Source organism: Emys orbicularis, chromosome 2 (assembly GCF_028017835.1).
Source record: "Emys orbicularis isolate rEmyOrb1 chromosome 2, rEmyOrb1.hap1, whole genome shotgun sequence".
NCBI classification, from domain to species: Eukaryota; Metazoa; Chordata; order Testudines; family Emydidae; genus Emys; species Emys orbicularis.
In genome coordinates this window covers 250,148,048-250,174,900 of record NC_088684.1, presented here as the reverse complement: position 1 = coordinate 250,174,900, position 26,853 = coordinate 250,148,048, and the positions used below count along the sequence as shown (strand labels likewise).

Below are 26,853 nucleotides of genomic sequence, written 5' to 3'. Positions count from 1 at the left end.
TGTACAAACATATAGTAAAGAGACAGTCCATGCTTCGAAGAAATCACAGTCAAAATAGACAAGACAAATGGTGGGAGGAGAAACTGAGGCACAGGGCTGAGAAGTGACTTGTCTAAGGTCGCACAACATTTCAGTGAAAGGGAAGATGTATGACATGTCAATCAGTGGGTATAAAGCGAATAATGATAAAAATCTTAATTGGCACTGGCAGGTAAATAATGCAACAGTTCTGAATTCCAGGACTGAGACAACAAGAAATGTGTATCTGTTTCTGTGCACTCTGTGATGTGTGAACCAGTTTAGTTTATACAAAGGCGTGCTCCTTTGGTGCTTACAGTATTGGTGGGACTGGCTGGGAGACTAAAATATAAATTAAAATGAAAGAAAAATCAGTGGAATGAAAATAAAGGACATAGAGATCTGGGGAAGTGTCAGATCTACAGCAAGCTTGGCAAAACACTTATTCCTCACAGATGTTAAAGCTCCTATGAACTGAAGTTCTATAGTTGGTGTTAATGTCGGCTCTATGAAAGCTACTCATTAGCATCAGGTAATGAAAGGAAATAATGTTTACATACCAATACTAAGGGGACTAGACAGCAAATTTGGAGTTACAGTGTAGTTAAGGCTTCTTATGTGACCTTAAGCCAGTCATTTAATCACTGTGTCTCTTTTGTTTCAGGCATTAGGTCAGGATGCAAGAGATCTGGGTTCAATACCCAGCTCTGACGTAGATTTTTCTGTCTTGATTTTTGGGCCAGTTACTTAATCATAGTGGCTTTTGTGGTTCAGACCCTGGATTCGAGATCTGATTAGATTCTTCTGTGACCTTGAGCAAGTCATTTACTCTCTCTGTGCTTCTGCAAAATGGAAAATAATAATGCTTCTTTTCTCTTATGTTTCCCTGTCTTGTCTCTTTAGACTGTAAGCTCTTGGGGACATGGAGTGCCTGTTACTATGTGTACGAACAGCATGTAGTAGGGTAGGGTTCTGATCTCAGTTGGAACCACTAGGCACTGCTATAATAAAAACAATAGTAAGAAAATGAGGATAATAATGCTACAATACCTTGCAGTGAAGCTTAATTCATTAATATTTGTAAAATGCTTTGAGATCACTAAATAGAAGGCAGTTTAGAAGGACGCTGTATTATTATTTATTTATTTTACATCTACAGTACCAGTTTGCATGGGAATCCATAGCATTTTAACAGTAGTTCTGATGCATTTTTAAAACAATTCATGTTCTAAAAATGTGGTTAAGATTAAGAAACCTTTCTTGTAACACAATTCTACGCTCACACTTTTCCCACTTTTCTAATGCCTCCAGTGCACAAAAGTCAGGAAGAAAATCTTTCCGTGACATGATGGCATTACCAGCTCTTTTTAAGTGGGAGGACTGTACTCCTACACAGCAGATTTTCCCTGTGTTGTGGTATTCGTGCAGCAAAGAGCTGTACTTCTGAAGGGTTTCTTGTGTAAGCTCTTTCATGCTTCTCTCGCCTTGGAGCCTTGTTTTAGACTCATAGCCAAGAAGAGGTCAGGAAGTGCTCCATACTGCAGCTTCTTTTTCTGTATATATTTTTCTGTGGTTCTCCACAAATCCATGGAACACATTCCCTTCCATTTCTCTCTCTCGGAATAGTTTATGTTTCATTATTTGCAGATGGAAAAATGACAACTTGACAAACAGAGGAGGACCTTTCTATTTAAATCTTAGCCTCCTTTCAGGCTCCAAAGTACTGTAGCCAGGCAACACAGAGAATGCAAATCATAATCTTTTTGTCCAACATTTAAAAAAAATTCGTCTCCCCAGGTTTGCATATGTACATTTTTTTTATTCCACTGAAGGAATCTGCAAATCTTCATGACTTTTAGATTTGGTCAAACTGTTAGTACACTTATTGCTTTTGATATCAGATGATTGGGTGGCTGGTTTATTTATTTATTTATTTTAGAGCACTACATTTTCCTTCCCATTTGCAATTCCTTTCCCTTGCTAATAGCAGAGTGACAATCAGTGATTGCAGGAGCCTTGAAAAGGCCACTAAGAACCCAGCAACCAAAACCATCTCATCAGGACTAAGACCCAGACTCAAGCTACATTCCCTGTTGTTGAGGTTTTTTTGTTACTGTTCCATACTTTACAGACAAAACTCACTAACCTTTTCTCACTTCCTGACTTTGACATTCCAGCTAAGAAACCTTGACAGCACCTAGCATCTCTGCTCAGCTGTCTCCTTGTCTCCTCAGAAGCGATTTCTTTTAAATATTAACACAATGTTATTTAGCTGTCATGGAGACACACTGGTGTGAAAAGGCTTCTAATATGTGAAACGAAGAGCTTTTGAGGACAGTGTATGTATGCCATGTCTTGCTTTGTTTACTCTTAGGCTACGGCTACACTAGAGAATTTACAGCGGCAGAGCTGCAGCGATGCCGCTGCGCTGCTTTAAGCTCTCTAATGTAACCGCTCGAAGTTGACGAGAGAGGTCTCCTGTGAGCTTAACTACTTCAGCCTGCAGGTGGTGGTAGCTCTGTCAGCGGGCGAGTTTCTCCTGCTGACATAGCGCTATCCGCATCGGTGCTTAGGTCAGTGTAACTTACGTCGCTCCGGGGGGGTAGCAGTAAGTGCTAGTGTAGACATAGCCTTAGTTTTTTCTCTTTCTTCCCTCCTTGTTAGACTTTATTGCTGTGTCAGAGTGAGGTTCTGCTAGGGCCCAATCTTAAAGCACTGAAGTCCAGGAGAGCTAGATTGATTCTGTATAACATAGTTGCATTACAGCTAGAGGGTGTGGCAGAGCTGAGCTCAGCATAGGGCTAAGTAAAGGGTATGCTCTTCTGCCTTTGTGCAAAACTCCAACGGGAGCTCTGTGTGTGGACTGAGTACTGGGTCTGGCACTGTTGTCCACAGAAGCAGTCGTCATCCACCGTAAGGGCCTGATCCTGCTGGGGAAGGGATTCTGAGCACCTTGCAGGAAGTGTTCAGCTCCTTGCAAGTTCCGACCCCAATTTTCTAACATCAGTACTGGGCTTTGGATGGGGCTTGTGTTTACTATAGCAGGTTATTTCATATTTGTAAATGCTTCTATAAACCTACATAAGCCAGCCAGGAGGGAAGCAGAGAGCTCACATCCCTGCCTTCTTTCCATGATTTCGTTATTTAAATCAGTGTGTTTATAGAAACTGATGTCAAGGAATCAAATTAAAATGCTTTTATGTTTTGCCTGTGTTCATACCCCTGAAGCCTGATGGTAACTGCAGTTTAAAACAGTTGTTCTGCTATTACTTCTCCTCCGCCCCAACCCCCCCCTCTCCAAAAAATAACCTTCTTTAGATTTTAGCCACCTGGTTATAGTTAGTTTCCTTTTTTAGCCTTCAAAATAGATCAGACATTACACTGTTAAAAACAATTTTCACTGTAGGTACTGAATATCATACTGGGCTTGTAGTAATAACTGATAGATATCTAGAATAATCTTCAATATGGACTGAGACTACAAAGATCTGTCAATCACTGAGTTTAACTTTAAACACAGATGATTTGAATTCGTGTTAGCAGCATGAGGAAACCAAGAAGATGGAATAGTGCTGTTCAGAGAAAAGATGACAGGATTACCTCTGCTGTTAGCCTTTTCCTGCTACTTGTTTGAGATACTAAATCAAAGCGAAGTTTATGAAAAAAGCTACGACCGGGGTTTCTAAATCTTCATTCCTGCTGGGATTTTCCTATTATAAATCTGCTGTCAGAAATGAGTGCTTTACTTGTGGCTTAATTTTATGCAGGCACAAACACCTTGGTTCAACACGTTTTGCCAGAGACTGTCTTAGCTGTCTTAATGCAACAGAGTTCTCATTAACTGGGACCTCTGAAAAAGAAAAATGCACACATGCTCTTTTGTCGTTGGCCATTGCTTCATGAGCAGTCTGATGAAAACTGAAATAAAACATGAATTCCAAGGTGGTGTGTAGAAATGAATGTTTGAATCACACAGTTTATGTGAATTATCCATCCCAAAGAACATTATAATCCAGCTTTTGAATGAAGTTTTGTTTCAGTGGTGGAATGTTCATAATTTCTATTAGTTATGCTAAAGTTGCGGAGTTTAACACACACACACACACAAAAAAGCATCGTTGTGGGGTTTTTTCCCTTTTCTGTTCAACTGTGTGCACAGGGCAGCCAATACAATGGCTTCAGAGAGACTTGTCTAACTTGCTTGTCTTTTCTGCATGCAAAAGCCATTGTGCCAGATTCATGCCTGGTATAAGTCCTCTGTCTTTGGAAAGAATTTGCACCATTGGCTTCAATAGGAGCTCTTTATGCAAAATAACTGCAAAATCAGTCCCCAAAAGTGATCAACATCACAGCATTTAATTTGCTACCAGATTTTGCATTATTGTCCTGTTCATTGTAGGTTGTTTTATATTTGTCCATGAGAAGATTAGCTTTGCAGCATGCCTGGGTTAAAATTTTGCTTCCAGGAACTTAGCACTGGAAGCATTTCTTTGGGTTTGACTCATAGGGAAGGAATGAGGATCTTGAATTCATGTACCAGAGAATCTCTGATCATGGGAAAAGGGAAAGTTGTTGCTCTGCGATTGAAGATATTATTCCCAACAAAATTCCTATTTATGTATTGTTTCTGTTTGACCCTTGTATAAGTCCTAGTTCTGCTAAGGAAAACTAGCATAATTGTGGAAGAGGCATAACAAGTGCTGTGCAGAGAAATTAAATTCTGTTTCATGGAGGATTTCGACATTTCAAAATTTGTTTTCATTCCACTTAAGAACAAAAGCCCAAAATTTTGAAATTCTGTCTGAAAGAAAATTGAAAAAAAAAATTGTTTTGGGTCAATAGAAACAATTTGTTTTGATAAAATTGAAATGTTTCATTCAACATCATAATGTATAATATAAAATTTTAAAAAAATCAAAATGAAACATTATTTTGAAAGGAAAAATTGAAATGTTTCATTTTGACAATGTCAAAGTGGGATGTTTCGACATTGCCAGAACTTATTTTCCCCTTTTTCTCCCACCAAACTGTAATTTCAGTGAAATTGACATGATTTCACACAGTTTCAATTTTGATGGAACTGTATTTTCTGATGGAAAATGGTTCATTCAAAGTTTTTCTGATCAGCTCTAGATATAACATTCAGTTGATGAAATGTAATGTTGTTTTGAATTACCTTAGCAAAATGCTTTACTTCCAGTAAATCCACTGATATATATGCATAGTGTGTGTCCTTAAATCATATCACAATTTAGTTACTGAATGAGTTGAGGAAATCTAGGTTCACACTTATAACTTAGGAGGCTTTTGTGTTATTGCTAAAAAGAATATACTTAAGAACTAAATCCAGGAAGTTACATCTTTTATTTTTCTGTACTAAAGCTACATAAAGCTGGCTCCTGAAGTTAAAATGAAAGAGCATGGAATAATGTATTCAAACTTGTTTTCATTTGTCTTCAGTTAACACCCAGTCAGTCATCTGTAGCTTTAATTTTCTATGTTTTTTTCTGAAGTTGTCTGAACTGAGATGTTTACAGTGTTTTCAGAAGGGGAGGAGGATTTTGCTTTTACAGTTAGCCTGTTCTAGAGCACTTTAAAGTATACATTTGCAAAAGTGTGAAGGTATAAAGTAGCCCCAGGAGTGATTTTCCAGATGAATTTGAATTATGGAGTGGGAAAAAAAGGAGCCATACTCCAAAGGTCAGTTGTAATACAGAGTTTAAATAATGCCTTGGATCTAAAATCTGTGTGCCATACACCTATTTAGATTATTTGAGGGCGTTGATCTTTCTGAAGTCTGGATACAAGAATTCTGTGGAGTTTAAAGAAGCACTGTAGTTGTCTGAATATTATAATCCCCAAAGCTGGAGAGGATGAGCCGTATTAGATTTTTTTATAGTAATAATGTAGACTTATTTTTTAATGTCACAGTACCAAATTTTCAGAGGCCTCTGAAGTGTTTGCAGGGAAAAAAACATACATGTACCTATTTGTATATGAAAAACATGCATTTGCAGGTGGGTCTGGGTCTCTGCATGCACAAACCAGCTGACTGCATGCTTAGGACGAAGCAGCAGTGAAAGCACATAACAGTGAATTCTGTTTCCACATCTGGCTGCAATTTTCTGTGTGATCTTGGGGAAGTCGTTGAACCTCTAGTGCCTCCGTTTCCCCCCAAGTAAAACTGAGATAAATAATAGTCGCTTCACAAAGGTTTATATTCACTAATGGCTTAATTCACTAATGTTTATAAAGTAAATGAGGATTCCTGAGTGGGTGGAGCTTCTGTTCTCCCTGTCTCAAACAAATGAGCAAGGGGGGAGGGATATTCAATGAAATTAAAAGGTGACAAATTCAAAACCCGACAAGAGAAAATACTTCCCCCCCCCCCATACACTGGTGCAAATCAGGAATAATTCTAGTGACTTCAGTGGAGTTACACTGCTGTAAAACTAATGAAGTGAAATCAGGATTGGGCCCATATAAGTAATTAAAATAGCCATATTTTCATAGGACCCTAATAAAATGCATGTGCCAAATGAGTATTGATTATTATTGGTTTAGTATGTTGTACAGTGTCCTGGGCTTGGTGTGGGCAGGGGTGGAGCTGAAGGTGATGTTCTTATTAATACAGTTATTTTTATCAGTTATTTTTACACCACCACAAGTCAAAAGTCTTTACTGCATTTCCTCTTTCTAAGATGTGTGCATAAATGAAGGGGTTTGAATGCTCAAAAATTGCAGGTGCAAAAGTGCAAGCATAAATGTTGAGGCCACTTTTGAAAATTTGGCTTTAATTCATAAGTAAGTTGCCAGAGAATGAACAAAGACACATGTGAAGAAAAGATAGTTGGAAAGTTAAGCTCTGATCTTGTAAATGGCTGTACAAACTATGGAGTGGTTTGGGGTCCTTGGGATGAGAGACATTAGGGATGAAACCTCCCATTGACTTTAATAGGTCCAAGATTTAATCCTAGGCACCGAATCCTACTTTCAGCGAAGACAATGGGATTTCTATGATTGACTGCAGTGAGATTAGCACCAGATGATATTATTGTATACAGTGTTGTGGCTGTGTTGGTCCCAGGATAGTAGAGAGACAAGGTGGGCGAGGTAATATCTTTTATTGGATCAACTTCTGTTGGCGGGAGAGATAAGAGAAGAGCTCTGTGTAAGCTTGAAAGCTTCTCTCCCTCACAAACAGAAGTTGGTACAATAAAATATATTACCTCACCCACCTTTTCTCTCAGACAATATTATTGGGTGTAGGATTTTTAATATGTGAGAGCAACTTTTGTTTTTCATTTACAACTAGTGTCATATATATTGGTAGCTGTTTATCATTAACACATATATTTTTGTGATTTAATAGTATTTTTTATTATTTGAGCATTTGAAAATGACTTTAACAAGCCCACTCTACTAAACTTTCCACATGACTCTGTGTCCCTTCCCAGAGTTAGAATCCTCTCAAATTATTTCTAAGGCTGTCAATTAATCGCGCTTAACTCAAGCAATTAACTCAAAACAAATTAACTCCCTTAAAAAAATTAATCACAATTCATCACAGTTTTAATCACACTGTTAAACAATAATAGAATACCAATTTAAATTTATTATAAATATTTTGGATGTTTTTCTACATTTTCAAATATATTGACTTTAGCATATCTAGCATGTAAATACCTTGCAATGCTGGCTACAAAAGTGCTATGTGAATGCTGGTTCTCAATTTCAGGTAACACTGTAAATAAGAAGAGGGCAGCATTATCTCCCGTAAATGTAAACAAACTTGTTTGTCTGAGTGATTGGCTGAAAAAGAAGTAGGCCTGAGTGGACTTGTAGGCTCTAAAGTTTTACATTGTTTTATTTTTGAGTGCGGTTATGTAAAAAAAACCAATTCTACATTTGTAAGTTGCACTTTCAAAATAAAGAGATTGCACTACAGTACTTGTATGAGGTGAATTGAAAAATACTATTTCTTTTGTTTATCTTTTTTACAGTGCAAATATTAGTAATCAAAAATAATAAGAACATAAGAATGGGCCATACTGGGTCAGACCGAAGGTCCATCTAGCCCAGTAACCTGTCTTCTGACAGTGGCCAATGCCAGGTGCTTCAGAGGGAATGAACAGAATAAGCAATCATCAAGTGATCCATCCCCTGTCACCCATTCCCAGCTTCTGGCAAACAGAGGTTAGGGACACTTCAGAGCATGGTTTTGCATCCCTGACCATCCTGGCTAAAAGCCATTGGTGGACCTATCCTCCATGAATTTATCTAGTTCATCTATAAATGATCACTGTACACCTTGTATTCAGTAAAAAGAACGAGGAGTACTTGTGGCACCTTAAAGACTAACGCAATTCTCCAACAAAAAAACTTCAAAAACAGACTCCAATGAGAAACTGCAGAATTGGAATTAATTTGCAAACTGGACACCATTAAATTAGGCTTGAATAAAGACTGGGAGTGGATGGGTCATTACACAAAGTAAAATCTATTTCCCCATGCTATTTTTCCCCTACTGTTACTCACACCTTCTTGTCAACAGTTGGAAATGGGCCATCCTGATTATCACTACAAATTTTTTTTCTCCTGTTGATAATAGCCCACCTTAATTTATTAGTCTCGTTATAGTTGGTATGGTAACACCCATTTTTTCATGTTCTCTGTGTATATATATCTTCCTACTGTGTTTTCCACTGCATGCAGCCAATGAAGTGGGCTTTAGCCCATGAAAGCCTATGCCCAAATAAATTTGTTAGTCTCTAAGGTGCCACAAGTACTCCTCATTCTTTTTGCTGATACAGACTAACACGGCTACCACTCTGAAACTCATATTCAGTGTTGTAATTGAAATCAATCTATTTGAAAATGTAGAAAACATCCAAAAATATTTAAATAAATGGTATTCTATTATTAACAGTGTGATTAAAACTACGATTAATCATGATTTCTTAATCGTTTGACAACCCTATTTATTTATTCTAAATGGTATTTTCAGTAGCACAGTAGCATTAGTGAGGATAACTTATTCCAAGTTTTTACATATTGTGAAAAACTGCATGACTTAAACTATTCCATCTTCCTCCATGGAAATATCTCAGTCTGTAGAAAATACTTTCTCTCTCTTTTCCTCTGTGAAACACTGCCAGGAATTATGTTATATCATCAGAACAACCAGGATTCTTTACAATTGTGCTTCCTGGTCGTAGTCAGTTTGAAGTCTGCAAATGCTGCTTTAGGGGTTTTGCCATTTAGCTTTGCTCCATTACGGCATTTTATTTGAAGGACCAATCGTGCCAAAGAAAATTAAAAGTCTCTCTCTTTTCTTCCTACATTGCATCTTCAATGTGGAATATTTCAAAACACAATAGAATTGCACATCAGTTTGGAAGAGAGAGTGGGAGGAATCAGTGGGGGGAGAGAAAGTTATGTCTCTAGTGGGGTTCTGTGCAATTTCATTCTCTGGGGATTGAAAGGCTTTTAACCAACTCAACATTTCAACCGCCTGAGAGAAGAGAAAAAGAACCATGTCTTGTCTAGACCGACCAGAAACTAAAAACAAGGGACACTTTGAATTTTGAGACTCTGACCACAACTGAAAACTGTACTCAGGCCAAGTAACTGGAAAATCAGTTTCTTGGGTTAAACAAATGCTTCCCTTAAGAATCACAGGCAGCCTTCCATTTTAATTAGTAGAGAAATTATTATATTGTGAGGCTCCGAATCTAATATTTGAACCAATGCAAAGACTTGCAGCTGGGGCAGTTAGGAGGGTAGTTTAGCCAAATATGGGACTTTATGAGATTCCAGAGGGAAAAAACAAACAAATATTCTGAGGCATTTCCTTGCCATTTGGCTGTGATAGTCTGTCATTTGTCATAAGATGGAAAAATAAGGTCTGCCTTCCTAGTGCAGTGGCCGACTGCACCAGAAACAGAGCCAACTGCAAACACAAAATCAGGAGGGGGCATGGAGCTGGAGCTCAGCAGTGAAACCTTAGACCAAGAGATGGATATGGGAAACCGTACTCCAGGAGTAACTTTATACAGTAACCTTTATGGAGAGTCTTGCAGAGAAATGTTGAGTAAAATTCACTGCTGGGGTACTTAAATTAAGACAGAACTACAGAAAATTGCAGCAAAATTTTTATAAATAGGTATAGTACCAATATGGCATGTATTGTAGGCATAGTATGTCATAGAAACATGAATACCCTTGTTAGCCAATCAGACTCCAGTGCTTCTTATACATGTGAAATGCATGTTTATTTAAGTATAAACATCTTTTCACTGGAGGAAAGATGGTTGAGGCACTGGACTGTCTCAGGAGATCTGGGTGTAATTCCTGGCTCTACCACAGACTTCCTGTGCTATACTAACAAACCTTTGCCAGGACTGTCATTACATAAGAAAAAGGAAGGGCATGGGTGGTGCTTTTTAGCACTAGGCAGAGGAACAAATCATTAAGTTTTTATGTTGCAAGAAACAGGAAGTCAATATCTGTGTCTCATATTGGTACATATATTAAATAGGGATAATAATACTGACCTACTTAACAGGGATGCTGTTAGGCTAAATTCATTAATACTTGGGTAAAATGCATTGAGATCCTGAGGACGAGCATGTTATATAAATACTAAGCATTATCATTATTACTTTATAATAAAATAAAAATATTTGTCGAAGATTCAGGAGCACCTATTTGACTCCACTAAAAGTAATTTGATTCACACAACCTGTGTTTTTGCAATCTGAAGCTGTTTTGCTCTCTCATGTAAAAGACAGGCACTTTTCCAAAAACATTCACCATGGAACTTAATGGTGCTAGCTCATCGGTTCTTGTGGTTCTGTCATTCATTTGTGCTCCTAGAGAACTATAGTTAGAATGAATGGAATCAGATGTCTTTTTATTTTTCAAACAATCAAGGCTAGCCAACATGGAAGGTTTTATCCCTCAGTAAATATGAAGCCACCATGAAAACACAAATCCACCTCCCCCCTTCCCAGCGCTAAAGCAGTTCCATGGAGCCAGATATTCAATGAGGTGCTAGTTTAACCCGTCGTTTCCTCTGTCCTAGGTGCTCTGAGTAAAGCCAACTTCTAATGACCCACACTTCTATTCCCAGTCCTTTACGTACTGTTGTGATATAATATTTTCTGGCATCTTTTCCTCCTATTTAGCATTTTTTTCCTTCTCGTCCCTTTTTGTGTTATGGGCTTAATGCCATGAAAAAAGCAATGGTTCTCTGTATTGTGTTATAAGGACAAGTTGATGTGGTTGGAGCCTGTTTGGCTTACTGTAGCACAGTCTTTGATGGAATTCAAGAAAGAAAATGATTCTGCACTTCTTAATATGGTTCTGACCCTGCGAACATGCATGTAAGTAACTTCATGCATGTGAATAGGGATTTACTTACATGCATGAAGTCACTCATGTGCATAAGCATTTGCAACATAAGGTCCTATATGTTTAATTCATTTTTTCACTTGAAAAGTTCAGAAATCATTCCATGAAATTCTGATCTTGAATTTATTTCATTCAGCAAATATTTAGGCAAAGAATTGTTCATCTCTGTTTTTCTAGTACTAAGCAGTGGACATTATTCTGCACTTTGGCTAACCAGAATACATTTCAGTAGACTTTTCCTACTGCCAAGGTTTGCCGGCACACAAGACTATTTCCATCTGTGATGACTAAAGTGTACCCACTGTACATCTGATCTCACATCCCATTTAACAAACAAAATCCACAGATGAATTAATTCCCTGCTTATTTCAAAGAACTGCCTGATGAAAGTGGGAAACTGGATTTATTTCCAAAATATAAATTGCTCTTTCATGCCATAGGAGAAATGACATCAAGCCAGATTTCAAATGATAGTTTTTCAAACATATACAACATCAGGCAATCATAATACAAAAGCATATGTTTGAATATTTGTTGCATATTTTGCTAATGATGCAAGTAATATAATCTAAAAGGAAAGATAATGGTTATGCTCCCCCCCAATGTATCTACCCGCAATATCCAACTTGTTTCAGATCCAGACTTATGTCAATATAAACACAAGACTCATTTTTCCTAGCTTGCTCTGTTTGTAATTCATTCATATCAGTAACAGCAAAATTATTTTGTACAGTCATAAGTATAATAATTATGGAACTATTTCTGGTATTTCACAATTGCTAGTATCAAGTGTGTGTGAAGACACTTGGATTTGTTAGAGTTAGACATGCCATATATACAGCTGATTCTTTATATCAAAGTCTCTGTATAATAATTTACCGGATTCTCATAGACACAGTGTGACTCATAGAGTAAAATATATTATTTTGATGTGAATAAATTGTTATTTTAAAGGCATGTTATTAATAAAGGGATCATTTGTAACTACACAGAATTAAAAATTGTGCTGTCAGTGTAATTCAGCATAGCTCTTGATACAGAAAACAATACACAGGAGTTGTGACTTCTTAACTAGTCTCAAAGGTGCAGGTCTGTGGAGGTGTAAATCCCATACCTAAGGGAGCAATGCAGGGGGGGCATGCTGCCTGCTGTTGAATTGGTGGTGCATATATCAGTAGGCAGGAGCTTTGCTTTACATAAATCTTTACAAAATATTTAGCTGCTTGGTAAACTATTTGAGCAGTAACACTGCTAACTGCATAGAAACAGAAACCACATACTCAAAGGCAAACATTCAAAAATTAGACAGTCTAACGTGAGAAACACACACCTCAAGAAATAAAACATAAACAAACGTCTTCTTATATGTAATCTTATATGTGATTACATTAGATTAAAATTAGATTATAAACTCTTTGAGCCAGGAAACATTTTCTTTCTATTTGTCCTGAATGTGCCTACTATGCTTTTTCATGCTGTAAAACTAAATAAAATAATGATTCAAAACCCTTTAGCCCAGATAGATAATAAATAGTTCAGCCATATATAGATGTGGGGCCTAATTTTCTGGGACAGCCTTTAATGTTGTGCCCTCAGTGAACTGTTGGAGGACTTGGTGACACCTGGACATTCTAACTACCTATTTCCAAGAGGTAGTCATATGTCTAAGTGTTACCACTTCCCCCCTCAGTTTCTTGTGAGTGTGAAACTGTGAGCACAGTTGTTTGTGGATGTCAAAGTGGAGGCCAGATGGTGCCCAGCTGAAAATCAGGGCCATGGGATCTATCCAAAGTGCCATGTTAGAAAGGAGTAGTCTAGGCTTAAATCCAGCAAGGTGCAGTTAGGTCTAACAGTCTCCCTCATCGAGTCACAGAGCTCTGAACTGGGGAGGAAGAGCTTGTTAGGTCTAACTATGTCAAGCCACTAACTACGTCAACCAATCCCTGGTCTGGTTCCATTGTCTAAATGGCAGAACATCTTGTTTAACCGCAACAGGTAACAGAATCACTGACAATGAGAAATGTTACATTTACAATGAGAGGCTGTGTGGCCTAGTGAATGCTGCCCTGCTACTCAGAAGACCTGGGTTCTATTCGTGGCTCTGATACTGGCCTGTTGGATGACACTGGGCAAGTGACTTCCCTTCTCTGTGCCTCAGTTTTCGCATCTGAAAACTGGGAATAATGACACTGGCCTCCTTTCTATAGTGCTTTGAGATCTAGGGATGAAAAGCGCTGTGTGACAGCTAGGTATTATTACTAGCACTAACTCTTTTCTAATATGGCTTCTTTCATACACATCAGGGTTCTGATTGTGATTTCACTTCCATGGGTTTTATACCAGGGTCTTCGGTGGAGTTACTCCTGATTTACAGTAGTGTGAATGGAGGAGCAGACTATACATGTTTATACTGTTGAAAAGTTATTTTTCTAAACATACAGCATACAGGGCAGAAGCCCACTTTGAAAGGCAGAAGCCCACTTGTGCTCACAACGCATGGGCCCACCTGCATGTGCATGCATACTTACTGCCATTGCATATTCCAACAGAGTAACAAATAGCTGGGCACCTATGGAGAAATTCAGCTATTGCCACATCAAACTCAAGTGATAGGGCTTTGCCCAGGGGACTCCATCAGAGTGGGGTGGAATTCATACTCCCAGCCTGCAGGTGGGACTGCTATTCCAGCCTATCCCTCTGGGCAGGGGATTGCTTCTTTTCTGGGGCCCAGACAATAGGGCCCCAATCCTGACTGAGCCTTTGGGCACTACCATAATATAAATATTTACTATTATTACTACTGCTGGCTTCAGTAGAGACCATTGCCCCTCTATGCCCTATCCAATGGGTCACTGGATCTGTCATAAGCATGGATCCGTTAGTCCTTCCACAGATTCATCCGCAATGGCTCCTTCTCTGTGGGCCTATTTGGGGCAGGCATGGGATGACCCTTCCCCAAGTGGCCCTCTCCTCTATATCCAACCTTTTGTAGAGAGCTAAAGTGGGTTTGAAGTGGTCCCCAGGGCTTCCCCTGAGTCTCTTGCTCTTAGGTGAGTTTCAGCCCTAACTACCTGTTTGTATGTGCAGTGGTAGCAGTTATGTGTTCAAATGTGGGTGAGCCTGTATACACACTTTTGATATGGGGAGTATCCACCTCCCTTCTGGAAAAATTTGGCCTGGAATATTTCAGATCAGATACTTCTGAGGACAGGTATTGCTATAGAAAGGTACTAAAAACAATTTAATCTCTTATTTCACTGATAGAAAAAGACAGTAAAAGTGTCACCTTCAACTCTTTCCCTTTGAAATGCAAGGCACAGTTTATCCACAAGGCTACATAGTCCCCGGAGAAAATTAGAGGTATTGTTTTGATCAACACAGAGAGAGAGAGGTTGACGGTCCCTTATTTTTCAATGAATGCCTCAAAACATACTGAGAATTACTTACAAATACTATTTTTAGATCAGTAGTTTATCCAGTTTTAGAGAGCCACAGTGATAACGCAAAATCAAGTTATACAAAGAGCTCTATTACCAATATGCTGGATCAAGACTCAGCTTGAATGGCAAAGGGCCATTGAATAGCCCTGACAAAAGAGAGAGGGTTTGTGGGTTGCAAAATGGTTCCTATTTGCATGCACTTTTTCTTGGTTTTAAAATTTAGTCAGAATATAGACAGCCACAAACTTTCCAATAAGAAAAGTGTAACATTAATATTACCTTTGTCACTGCTTAGAAAAATACAGGAAAATGGACTCAAAACTTGCCGATGTTTTTATGTAAGTTCAGTTTCAAACCAGTATTCTAAACTATATGAATGAGTGTGTATCCGAACATCCAAAAGAACAATCTAAGGAGAATGTTAAGGATGCAAAGCCAAGCAAAGGTAGGAATGCCAGAAGTAAGTTTGCTTGTGCACCCATAATTCAGCCCCCTTTTGAGTATGCATTGTGGGAAGGGACTGTCTTTTTGTTCTGTGTTTGTACAGCACCTAACACAATGGGGTCCCAGTCCGTGACGGGCTTCTAGGCATCACAGTAATACAAATAAATAATAAATAATGACATAATCACCTACTATTTTTTCCAGAGAACTCCTATATCATTCAGTGAATGCGTTTTTATCCTCTTAATGCAATGTGTGGTGTCAGGCCTTATTTAATACATTAGCCAAACCCTGCACTGAATACAAACTCTTTTATCTTCTCCTGGGTGTTTGGTTCTATGGCACTCGTCACCATAGTATCTGAGTGCTTCACAAACTTTAAATAATAATTTATCTTTATATCACCCCTGTGAGGTGAAGGTATTATTAGTGTTATCCCCATTATACAGCTGGGGGAGGGAAAAACAAAGCAGTAAGGCCAAATTTGTCAGAAAAGTCCACTAATCTTGGGTGCCCAACTTGAACCAGTTAGGTTTTCAGGGTATATAGCATTTTTATTGTATTTTGTAAGTTCAGAGCACAGCTCCAATTGACCTCAGCTGCAGCTGTGAGCTCTTAGTGCTTCTGCAGTTCTGAGCCCAGGAGTCTCATGTTGGGCAACCAAAAAATGAGGCCAAACACTCAAAAGTTAAGAAATTCCAGAATTATGCCATAATGCATATGCATAAGGGGGCTGAATTAATATTCCACAGAAAATCTTAATTCTGGCGTTTCCCTTCTTTTTAGTATTTAGCTTTGCAACCTTAACATTCTCTTAGGGCTTGTCTACACTGTGACGTTGTCGACAAAACTTTTGTCTTTTGGATACTTAAAAAATCCCCCCCGCGAAAGACAAAAGTTTTGCCGACGCAAGTGGCAATGTGAATGTGGCTTTGTCGGCAGGAGTGCTCTCCTGCCAACAAAGCTAACACCGCTCGCAGGGCTGGAAGTATTTTGTCAGAAAAAGTGCCGACAAAATACCGACAGAGAACGTTCACACATGCCGACTTTTAGCGACAAGGCTGTGTCGACACAGCCTTGTCGCTAAAAGCTGCGTAGTGTAGACAAGCCCTAAATGTAGGTTTGTTTGAGTGTGTGTGTGTATACCCTATGTGTAATTTATTGTACGCCCTTCAGACTCCCACTCCAGCAAAATTAATATACTGACATGTGTCTGTAAACAGAAATTTTAAATTTTTCTTAGAGGAAGCATTTCACATATTGTAAAAATATTTGGTTATTTTTCTTTCTGAAATTGAATCTAAAGAAACAGCATTTATTACATAAAAGGACTTGCATTAAGAAAGAAAGCTTTTTGTGTGCAGATGTAGAAACAGTACTCCCAGTATTAATTTTACATACGTATACTTTAGGAAATAGTGCATACATGTCATCTTCTGCTCATTTATACATGTTTTTTCTTGGTTCACAGATCATTCCCAAAGGGCGGGGGAGGGGAACAAGCAGTGGAAAAATCTACTTCAAAAAATGCCAAAGTAGAATTCCACTCCTGCATCCAATAGTCAAGCCTGCGTTTCCCCACAGGGAGAGGCTGGTGGGCAGAGTCATGTGGAGCCCACAATGGGAGGGGTAAGGAGCTGGCTCCATAAATGAGTTTGGCTCCTCTTATCCTGAAAGTTGCCCACAATACCATATCCTATTTTCACTGCATTGCTGACCCCAACTGTTCAAGCATAATGAGTCAGGCCCCAAAAGATCATGAGCTGGGTCTAAAAATCATGAGATTTTGCAAAATAATAAATATGGTTGGTGTGGTGGGTTTTTTGCCTTCTGGGATTTGAGCCTTTAAGGTGAATGTTTGAAGCTTTTCTCCGCAAACATGAGGGAGAGACACTCCCCTATTTAAAACAATGAAAGAAGAGGTTCTTGTGTAATCATTTGACAATGGGAGCTGGGGCTTTAAAGAAAAACACCAAAGTATTGCAAGACTTGCAGTAAAACCGTGAGGCAATATTACATTTAGACCATATAGGCGTGTATCTGCATGTGTGTATCAGTATTGCCAACCCCAAAGTTTCAAAAATCCTGAATTAACCCCCCAAATATGCGTTTTTAAATTATATTTTTTTATCTTCTAATATTTGAATTCTCCCTGCCCACCCACAGTGTATGTGACAATTAGAGTTGCCAAATTTATTAAGGCAATTTTGGCCGCCACGGCAGGAGCTCTTCCCCCGCCCAGCAATTAATTCTGCCCCCCCAGCTCTGCTCTCACCAGCTCACATCAATTCTACACCCCCTGCGTCACCTCTGCTCCCCTGGCATGCCAGGGGTCTTCACTGCCCCCTCCTAGGCCTGGGGGGATTGCTGCGTGGTTCCCTCTGTCCCTTCCAGGCTGGGTGTTGTAGGTGTGGGGGGACCGTCCTGTTCTATTGCTCACAAGGTGGAGGGGGGAGCAGAACTTATCTGAGCTGCTGAGCTCTGTCTGTTCCCTCATCCCTTGTCCTCCCTCCTGTGAGCATGGCTCCTGGGGGGAGGAGGATGGAGCTTGCCTGCGTCTTTCAGCAGCTCTGATTGGCTGCTCTCCCGCAGGACGAGGGGCATTGGGGGAAAGCAGCCAATCAGAGGGACTTCCCCCCCAGTCAGGCCTGAAAATCTGGAGGGGGTTGGAGCTTCTTGTGTGCTCCCCAGCTGGCTGCAGTGCCAGCTCCTGCTTCTCTTCCACCACAGGCTGACGGCATGTATGTGTGGGAATACGCTGTTGTCTCCTCCTGTCTGAAAGTCCTCTCCTGTCCCCTCCTATGACTTATGGCAGTGGGTGTGAGTTACTGATGGATCCCATGCCCAGACAAGAGTAAACAATGGACCCAGCAATGCTGTGGTGTTTCTTTGCAGTGCCTGGCTACCCCACATGCTGTGCCTGTGATATCAGCTAGTAACCAGCCTGGGCTCAGGTAATGAGACATTCCATAGGCATCAGAGAAAGGTTCCTGGGCAGGCGAAATGGTGTGAATGGTCTGCTGCCCATTATGCTGTTGAAACCCAGTACAACTGTGCATCACTGTTGGCTGAACACAGCCTGTCAGCACTGACATCTTACCCAGAAGCAAGGACTGACTGTAGCCAGCTGCATTAGAAGAAAGTGCCAGTAACTACGCAGTTTGATAAGCATGACACACCATAATCCTGCTTCCAGGCCCTATGTTAACACGCTGGTGTTAGAATTGCTGGACACCACAATTGCAGCATCTACAGGTACATCATCAGGTCAGGGATCCAATGAGCATGTCCGTAGAAGTGCCACACAATAGAGAGCCATATAGCAATAGGCAGACTGATGGCAGAGTTGAAAAGGAACCACAGCACTCTCACGGAGGACTGCTATGCCGTAGGTATATATGACACGGGTCAAAAGGTACAGGAAATCAGAATACACACTATGCATTCTCCCATGTAAAGAAAGACTCCAATATTGTGATGATGCTCAATTATCGTACTTTGTGCAACTGTGGAGACCAATGCCCTTCCCCCAAATCATTCCCACATGATATTTACTATAGCCCAGTAGCTCATGTATGGCTTTTCATGGTTACCTTAGATCCCTGTTCCAAATTGGCTGTTCTTAGCCTTTCAAATTTATTGCATTTATAAGGCACCACAATATCTAGGCTCCAATTTGTGTGTATGGAACAAAGTCATGCAGTGCAGACTACTTTGTCTTGATTATGCCTCTTTTTCTGTACACCACAGTCACTTTTCCCGGTGTGTGCCTTGCTTTGTGCAGCACCTGTCAACTGGGGAATGCATTGCATTGCTTTTGCTGGGAACAAGACAGAGCTCACCCTTTGGTGAAGTTTGGATTGCTTTTAGAGCTTTTGGGTGCAAGTTGCATTCTTGTAATCTCCAGAGCACTGAGCATTGGTCTGAACAATCACATCCCTTATAACTTCAGACAAACATAATGAAAAGAATTAACAGTTTTGCCCTTCCAGGAAAAAGGGGAATATATGAATGAGGGAGGGGTACAGAGAGAGAGAGAAAGATTTGCATAGGTCAGAAAAGGGCAATAAAACATCTGGCATTGGTAACTGACATGTGTCAATTTTAAGCATTCATTAAATTCATATTAATGCAAGAACCGTTCTTAAACTCCAAATGCCACTTTTGGTTGCTATGTTCTTCCATCTGATGGTGATGACTTTTCAGAACTGTACTATGCTTGTTTGCTTGCCACTGGCATCTGACCTGAGGTCAGACTTCTATTTAACCCTTTCCGGTAGGTCAAAAGACAAATTAATCTGGTGAGAATTGAATTGGAAATGCGGTGTCTGGATAACAGGTGTTCCACTTGTGGAATTGCTGCCAGGCTAAAACGAGTTTGCATCTATTCCTATGCCAGCCAAGAAATTGTCTCGGAGGTCAGAGAGCCATTCTTAAAACATTTGAGATGGAAAGTTGCCACAGGGAGTGACAGTAGCAGGTGTTTTATGCTAGAATATTGTCTTTCTGACTTTCGAGAACTTTCTGAGAAGGACATTTGTAGGTAATTTATTTACTTACTAACAGGTTCAATCGCTACAAGTTGTCCAAAAGGAACCTCTCCCCCCTGAAACGGAATGTTACAATTCTTTATTTCTTTTTTCTAGAGGATGAAGACGATGATGAGATTGTGGAACCCAAAGCACGGAATGACTCAGAGATGGAAAATCAAGAACAGAAACACGAGGTGAAAGAAGGTATGTGTTAGAAGAAAGGATTTTGTTATCATTTTTAAGTGCTCCATCCTGCAAATAGTTATCATGTGTACAGCTTACTATTGGCAGTAGTCCCAAGTAGCAGCCCAAGAAATTTGAAAACAATAAATAGTTCCATTTACTCAGATCTAGATTAGTGACATAGAAGAAATATGATGCAGAAGGAAGCTGTATCTGGAGAACCCAGCTAATGGACCTGACAGTCTTGGAGCATAAGCAAAAGATGCTGTTCAGACAATTTTCCTGCATTATATCAGGAATTCTCTGCAAGTTGCTGCATACCATGGAAAGTGTTCAGTGTATGTTGAGTCATGGACTTTCCATTCGATTGCCACATAAAGGGAATCCCAATGCTTATATTTGGAATCTAGGTCTAGGAGGAAGAGAGACAGTGGACGGATGTGAACAGAAGGAAAAAAAACCTAGGGTCCTAAAAATATCTATTTATTTTAGTTTTCCACATACTTGCAAGTGAGCCCTTTTTGTACCTATGTTATTATATCTGAATGAGTGCCATCACTAACATCATCTAGTTCTTTGTTATAGGTTAGTCTAGTGGAAGTGTTTCATATTGCCACTGACTTCCTTCCTTGACTAGCAGAGGCCAAATCTCATGTGAGCAATCAATGTGTAAAGTTTTGGTGGCAATGGGCTTTGTGACACTCACACCGCAGAATTCAAAATAGAGCACGGTAGCTGCTGCAAATGACATAGTCTTATGGGGGTGCTAAAACTCCATGAATTAATTCACTCTTGCTGGACAGTAAACGAACTTGACTTGTGGTGGCAGAGGTAAAATAGCAGCATGCTGATGATGAGCATTAAATGCTGTGAATCAAATGATGTTTGGTCTATTTCTCTCTCTTTTCAACCCTAAACGATCCCGTTTGCCTCTCTAATGCAATCCCCCTTCTCGTGCTCTGAGCAAAACTCAGAGTCTGAAGCCATCTTTTGTGTTTCATGGAAGTGATTAAAACCATGTTACAAGTCAAACAGGAGTTTAGAAGAACATTTCCTGCCGGTGCTGCACTCTGTGAGCCTTATTCAGAATTAATGGCTTTTCTGCAAATTAGCACATAATGGGTTAAAAGCATGTTTATGTTGGCATTAAGTACTCTGGCTTCTTTTTTTCTGCAAGGCAAGACAATATTTTGCAAACTTTTTAAAGAATCTCTAATAGATATTATAGTGGCGCCATTCACACTGCTATATAGTAGTTAAGGCTGTGTCAGCACTTCCATTATGAATCCTGTTTTTCAGGGATTTATAACCCAGCCGTAAAAATTTGCTCTGGGCTGAAATTTGGTTTCAGCTCAGGGAACACTTTTTTTTTTAAACAGATTTAAAACAAAATCAGCTTGGGCTTGTGTGAGTTATAGGAGTGTAAAGTGTAAGAATCATGAGGGGGAGAAAGGGAGACAGACAATTTTTTCATGTGTATAACTCAAAAATGGGTTCAGTATAAAAAAAATAATAGATTGACCCTGTTATGTTTCATTTTCCTCTAAGCCAGCAAGACAATAGTGACATACTTTCTCAGAGTTTCAGGTATTTTCCAAAGGAAATTGGAGTTCTTCTTCATGGATTATAGGTGCCCGAGTATGTGCGTGTGCTTAATTTTACTCACAGGAGTAGTGCCATTGGCTTCAATGGGATTAGTCACATGCATAAGTGTGTTCAGGGTCAGTATCTGTTATTGGATCTGTTTCATAGTGACAACAAAGGCTAAAATTCATCCACAGTATAGTGGGCCAGCTCAGTGCTGTATGCACCACTTACACCTCGCATAAGGACTGCACTGAGGCACCAAGAACAGAGTGGCAGCACAAACATGTCTATGCCTTTCTATTCATCATGGAGAGGACTACCGCACTGGCCCCATACAAGCTTCCACAGAAGATCACACTGGGGGCAGGCAGGGATCTACCTCTGTGAGGATCCATTGGCCCCAATGCTTCTCACAACACACAACTGGCACACAGAGACTGTGGCTGCTATTCCCAGGTCCCATCATTCTGCCTGCCATTCACTTGGTAAGAGACAGTCCTTGCCCTACAGAGCTTCTAATATAAGGCCCCAATCCTGCAATTTACAGTGTGTAGGAGGAATGCTGCATCTGTGTGGAGCTCCATCGACATCAACAGGCCTCTGCATAGGCGCAGCAGTCTACCGAGCATTTAAATTGCAAAATCAGGGCTTTGGACTGTCTGTCAGCTGTTCAGGGCAAGGATTGTGTTTGGCCTCTAACCTTTTATTTGTTCTGAAGTCAGTGAGGCTTCTCATGGGAGCCACAGTCCAATTGTGCATTTAAATTGCAGGATCAGGGCCTAAATAGACAAGACAGATAAAGGACAGGAGAAAGAAAGTACTGTTATGCTCATTTTACAGATTGGGAACTGAGGCATATAGAGACTGAGTTGCCCAAGGTCACACAGGAAGTTGGTGTCTGGGCTGGGAAATGAACTCAGATCTCCTGAATCCCAGTCCAGTACATGTTGTAAATAATCAGATCAAATCAGTCACAATGCATGGTCAACCTACGGAACTCATTGCCAGGGGACTCTGTGGAGGCCAAAATTATAACTTGGTTCAAAAAAGAATTAGATAAATTCATGGAGGATAGGTCCATCAATGGCTATTAGCCAAGATAGGGATGCAACCCCATGTTCTGGATGTCCCTAAACCTCTGACAGGATGACAGGGGATGGAACACTCAAAAATTGAACTGTTCTGTTCATTCCCTCTGACGCATCTGGCATTGGCCTCTGTTGCAAGACAGGATACGAAGCTAGATAGACCATTGATCTGATCCAGTATGGCCGTTCTTATGTTCTTATAACTTCTGGATCATGTCCTATTTGAATATTTAATTATCATTGTGATAAAAGAATCCATTTATTGCTAAAATCAAAATGGCCAAAGTATTATTCACCATATATCCTGCCTGCCATGACCCTTTAAAAAAAAAAAAATTCACCAGAGATTTTTACTAAAGACAGGCTCTAACTCAGCAGGCCCAATAATAGCTTTGAAGGTCTATCTAATTGAGTCACTGATGTGTGCTTAAGTGTTCATTTACTTAAGGACTCAAACATTTATTTATTTATCCATTTATTTTCTGTGGGAGAGGGTCAGAAGTAATTATAGGTAAATAATCCACATTTTATCGTCTTCAATGGAATGTTCTGAAAGGAACTTCAATAAAATAAAATTAAAAAATCACATTTATATAGCACCTCTGCACTGTGTTTAAACATTGGTGGACCTAATCTTGCTTTCCTTACTCAGGCAATGCATCAAAGTCAATCTTTACTTTTGCAGAATCAGGCCCCTTGTGTCTAGAAGCAACAGAAGACAAGTTCAAAAAGAGCCTGAGACACCCTGCTGTGGACAGAGAGCCCTTAACTTTAAAATGTCCTGGCTTTTGACAGTTGATCACACAGACCCTTAGAGGAAAAGTTCATTGACTTTAACTAATTTGTTAGATACCTGGAGAAAAATAATCATAACCAGAAATAGAGAAATTAAATAAGAAGCTTGTAAGGAGTATTCAGAATACCTGAAAATGCTTCAACATCTCCGCTGATATAATCAGCAGTTGTGTAATACAGGGGGCTTGCATTTGAACAATAAATCTTACCGGAAATGCAGCCTGATGGCCCCTATCAAGACAAACAACAGAACTGTAGCCAGAAACACAGGAAAAACAATAGGGCATGGCCCATCAATGGGATATGAGGGCATGTTCTGCCGGGGTTTGCTCAGCACTTTACAAGATTATGTCGAAGATTTTCACAGCTCTTGTTAGCGAACAAATCTAAAGGTTGCATGGATTTACACCATGCCCCCCACCCACACCCCCAAAAGAAGTACAGAACTAAGAAGAGCTGTGCTATCTCTGGTTGTAACTATGCTCTCACAATGAGGCTGCTTCCTGTTTCATTCTTCTTCTTTTTTTAACAGGTTTATTTTTGAATAGATGCTAGTAACTTAGTCAGACTTTCATAATGGGCTAGGCTGCAGGAAACTATTTCTTATTCCTTTGCACTTATTTAAATGTAGATTTTCTTCTATATGTTTATAAACTCCCTTTGACTCCAGTGGGAAGAGAATCAGGCCCTGACTGATTAAGGGTTTGCAGGATTAGCCTCTCACTTATATTGTCATCAAAACTATTGGTTTATATTTAACTCAATTTTGCTCCCATCTGGAGGGAACAAGACTGGACCCTTTGTGAGGTCCGTTCCTAAATTTATAAGAGAGTTCCTATGTAGACAAAGTACATTTTTTCTGTTATGTCCACACACATCAGTTTAAAATTTGTGGAGAAAAGACTCAAGATGCTGCAAAATGAAATCTTCAGGGATCATTTTAATTCAGGTGATAAAATGCCATTAATTTTCATAGCTACATGTTAAATAATTGTTGCCTTCACATCTCATTCAATTTTTTTTAGTTTTTTAAAAGACGTTTGGTTCAGTGTAGAATATATTTCATTGTGGTTTCTGGATGCACATCATATTTTCTCCTCTGAAATAGTCTGTCTATATTTTTAAAAATATTGTAAAATGTATACAGAGAGTTTATTGACTTTTGTTGCGATCCCACACAGCTCCAGAGACATCAGGCCAAAATTCTACTTACGGTTACATGATACAACCCCATTGAAGTTATAATAAATTCATGGCCCCCTAGGATTTCCTGGTTGTCATTATGCATCATGCTACGGCCCATCAGAACTTCACGGTCAAAGTGGGGATAGAACTTGGACCCTCTTTCTATCTAATAAGATGCTAGAAGAATCTGTTAGCAATCAGCAGTATAGGGCCTATGCATTATTTAGCTATGTTGGTTCTATCCAGTAGAAGACAGTGGTGCACATACACATTAGCCAGTTCAGTACAAAGTGAATGGGGTTGCCTCATTTTAAAGGAGAGCAGAATTTGGTCCACATTGTTTACAACTATCTTTATTAAATTCCAGCGAATCAGCATATATACTCACTTGATGCTGGTAAACTAAATATCGTATTGTTTAACCTGTGTTAAACATCAAAGTGGTATGAAAATTATATATATATTTTGTTTTTATGTATATATTTTGTTTATATATATTTTTTGTTTGTTTTTTAGTAAATAAATTTGAAGCCCAATATTGCATTGTCAGATATAATTTGTGAAGATGCTGTGGGCACATCCAGGTGAACAAGGCCTCTGGGGGAAAAAAATACTTTGATCAGCCACTTAGGCTTCTCTTAGTTTCCTCAGAAGAAATTTGTGTGTCTCTTGAAAGCTGAGATCAAAGTATCTGGAAGCTGCCAGAAGGGGAAAAAATTGCGGAAAATTACATAGAACCTTTTTATTTTATTCAAGGTAATGGTCATACAGGGATAAGGATCTGGAGGGAAATGGAAGTAGCTCTGAAAGATAAATGGGTGGAAAAATCTTCATATTAAAAAGAGCAACCATGTGTGTTTCAGTTTTCCTCTTATACTTGTATTTGTCACGAGTTGCAGAAGTGTTTTGCATTAGAAAAAGTAATGATATTAACATTCTTGTAAGCAGAGCTCGCCTCAAATAAAACTTCAGAGGCAGCCGAATGAAACAAGAAAATAAGGTTAAAATATGAAGCTTAATATTGCCTGGGGCATCTGGTGTGTCAGTCAGAAAAATGAGGTAAGCTTGTTTATGTCGTACAAACATTAGCCAAGGTGTTTCTGATACTGAAGAGGGTTTAATAGACTGTTGGCTTCACACAGATGATCGCTAGCTAAGAGGGAGATTTTGCTGAGGCAGAACTGCAGCCATTCATGTCTTCATTGCCCATGAACACCCTGGAGTTTTCAAGCTGTTTATTTTTTTCCTTTCTCCCTTCTGCTGATTTTTTTGTGGAGGGGGAAGGGGCATATATAGCTGGCAAATGCCCAACTAAAGAATTTATATTTCCTGATAGTTTTAATCATTTGGAGCAGTTTAAAATTAGTTTGCCATTTGCCTTCACATTCATTTTCTCTCCTTTTATGCCTTTTCACTGTATCGTCGTGCTTGTTGTCTGTGATGCTGGGAAAGCAGTTCTTTGGTGAGGTTGGGATGTTGTCTCATTACAGGCTTCCTCTCCACATGAGTTCATTTAGTGCTAATTACTATTCAGTAGTGGATGCTACAGTAGGTCAACATGTACTTTTTGCCAGTTGTTCCTTTCTTACATGCAATGCTCCCATCTAATGCACTTACCGACATACTGTTCTCCTGCCATGGTAATAGTTTCACTGCATAGGAAGGCCATGAAGGGGATGTGTATACCCCCTACCTGGCTTGGAACTCCACAGGGACCACTAATATCACAGTGCATAGTGGGAGGGAGGTGTCTGGCTTGGGGGAGACAGAGGAATTGGATCATGGAGCTTCAACAGAGGCTACAGATACTAACTACTCAGCTGCTCTGTTTCCTGGGGGTAGGATTTTGCCCACACCCCGTGCATCTTCCTCGTCCCCAGTCTGTCTATGGACCAGATGCTGTGCAGAGAATTTGCCTTTCAAAGTTAAAGCTTAGACCAGTTCAAGCAACCCTAGTGTGTAGCCATTTAATAGGCTCCCATGTTAGCCTACCTGAATGAATCCATGTATCTGAGAGCAAATGTGGTTTCCTGTGTCCTCTTCGGTGCAGCGTGGTGCCAAGCCTTCTAAGGCCAAAACCCAACATAAAGCTACTGAGGGGAAAATGTCAAAAGGGGTGTGCACAGCTGTGTCAATCTGGTATTTGAAACAAAAATCCTATATACT

General features: G+C 39.6%; 1 protein-coding gene across 4 annotated transcripts in view; it reads left to right on the top strand.

Annotated features, from left to right (window-relative positions):
* DYNC1I1 (dynein cytoplasmic 1 intermediate chain 1) overlaps positions 1 to 26,853 on the top strand; it is a 244,612-nt gene that overhangs the window by 103,263 nt on the left and 114,496 nt on the right. For all 4 annotated transcript variants that reach the window (XM_065397879.1, XM_065397881.1, XM_065397880.1 and 1 more), the window contains one exon: positions 19,964 to 20,053. In XM_065397879.1, the coding sequence (XP_065253951.1) occupies positions 19,964 to 20,053 (90 nt within the window). The remainder of the gene's footprint in view (positions 1 to 19,963; positions 20,054 to 26,853) is intronic.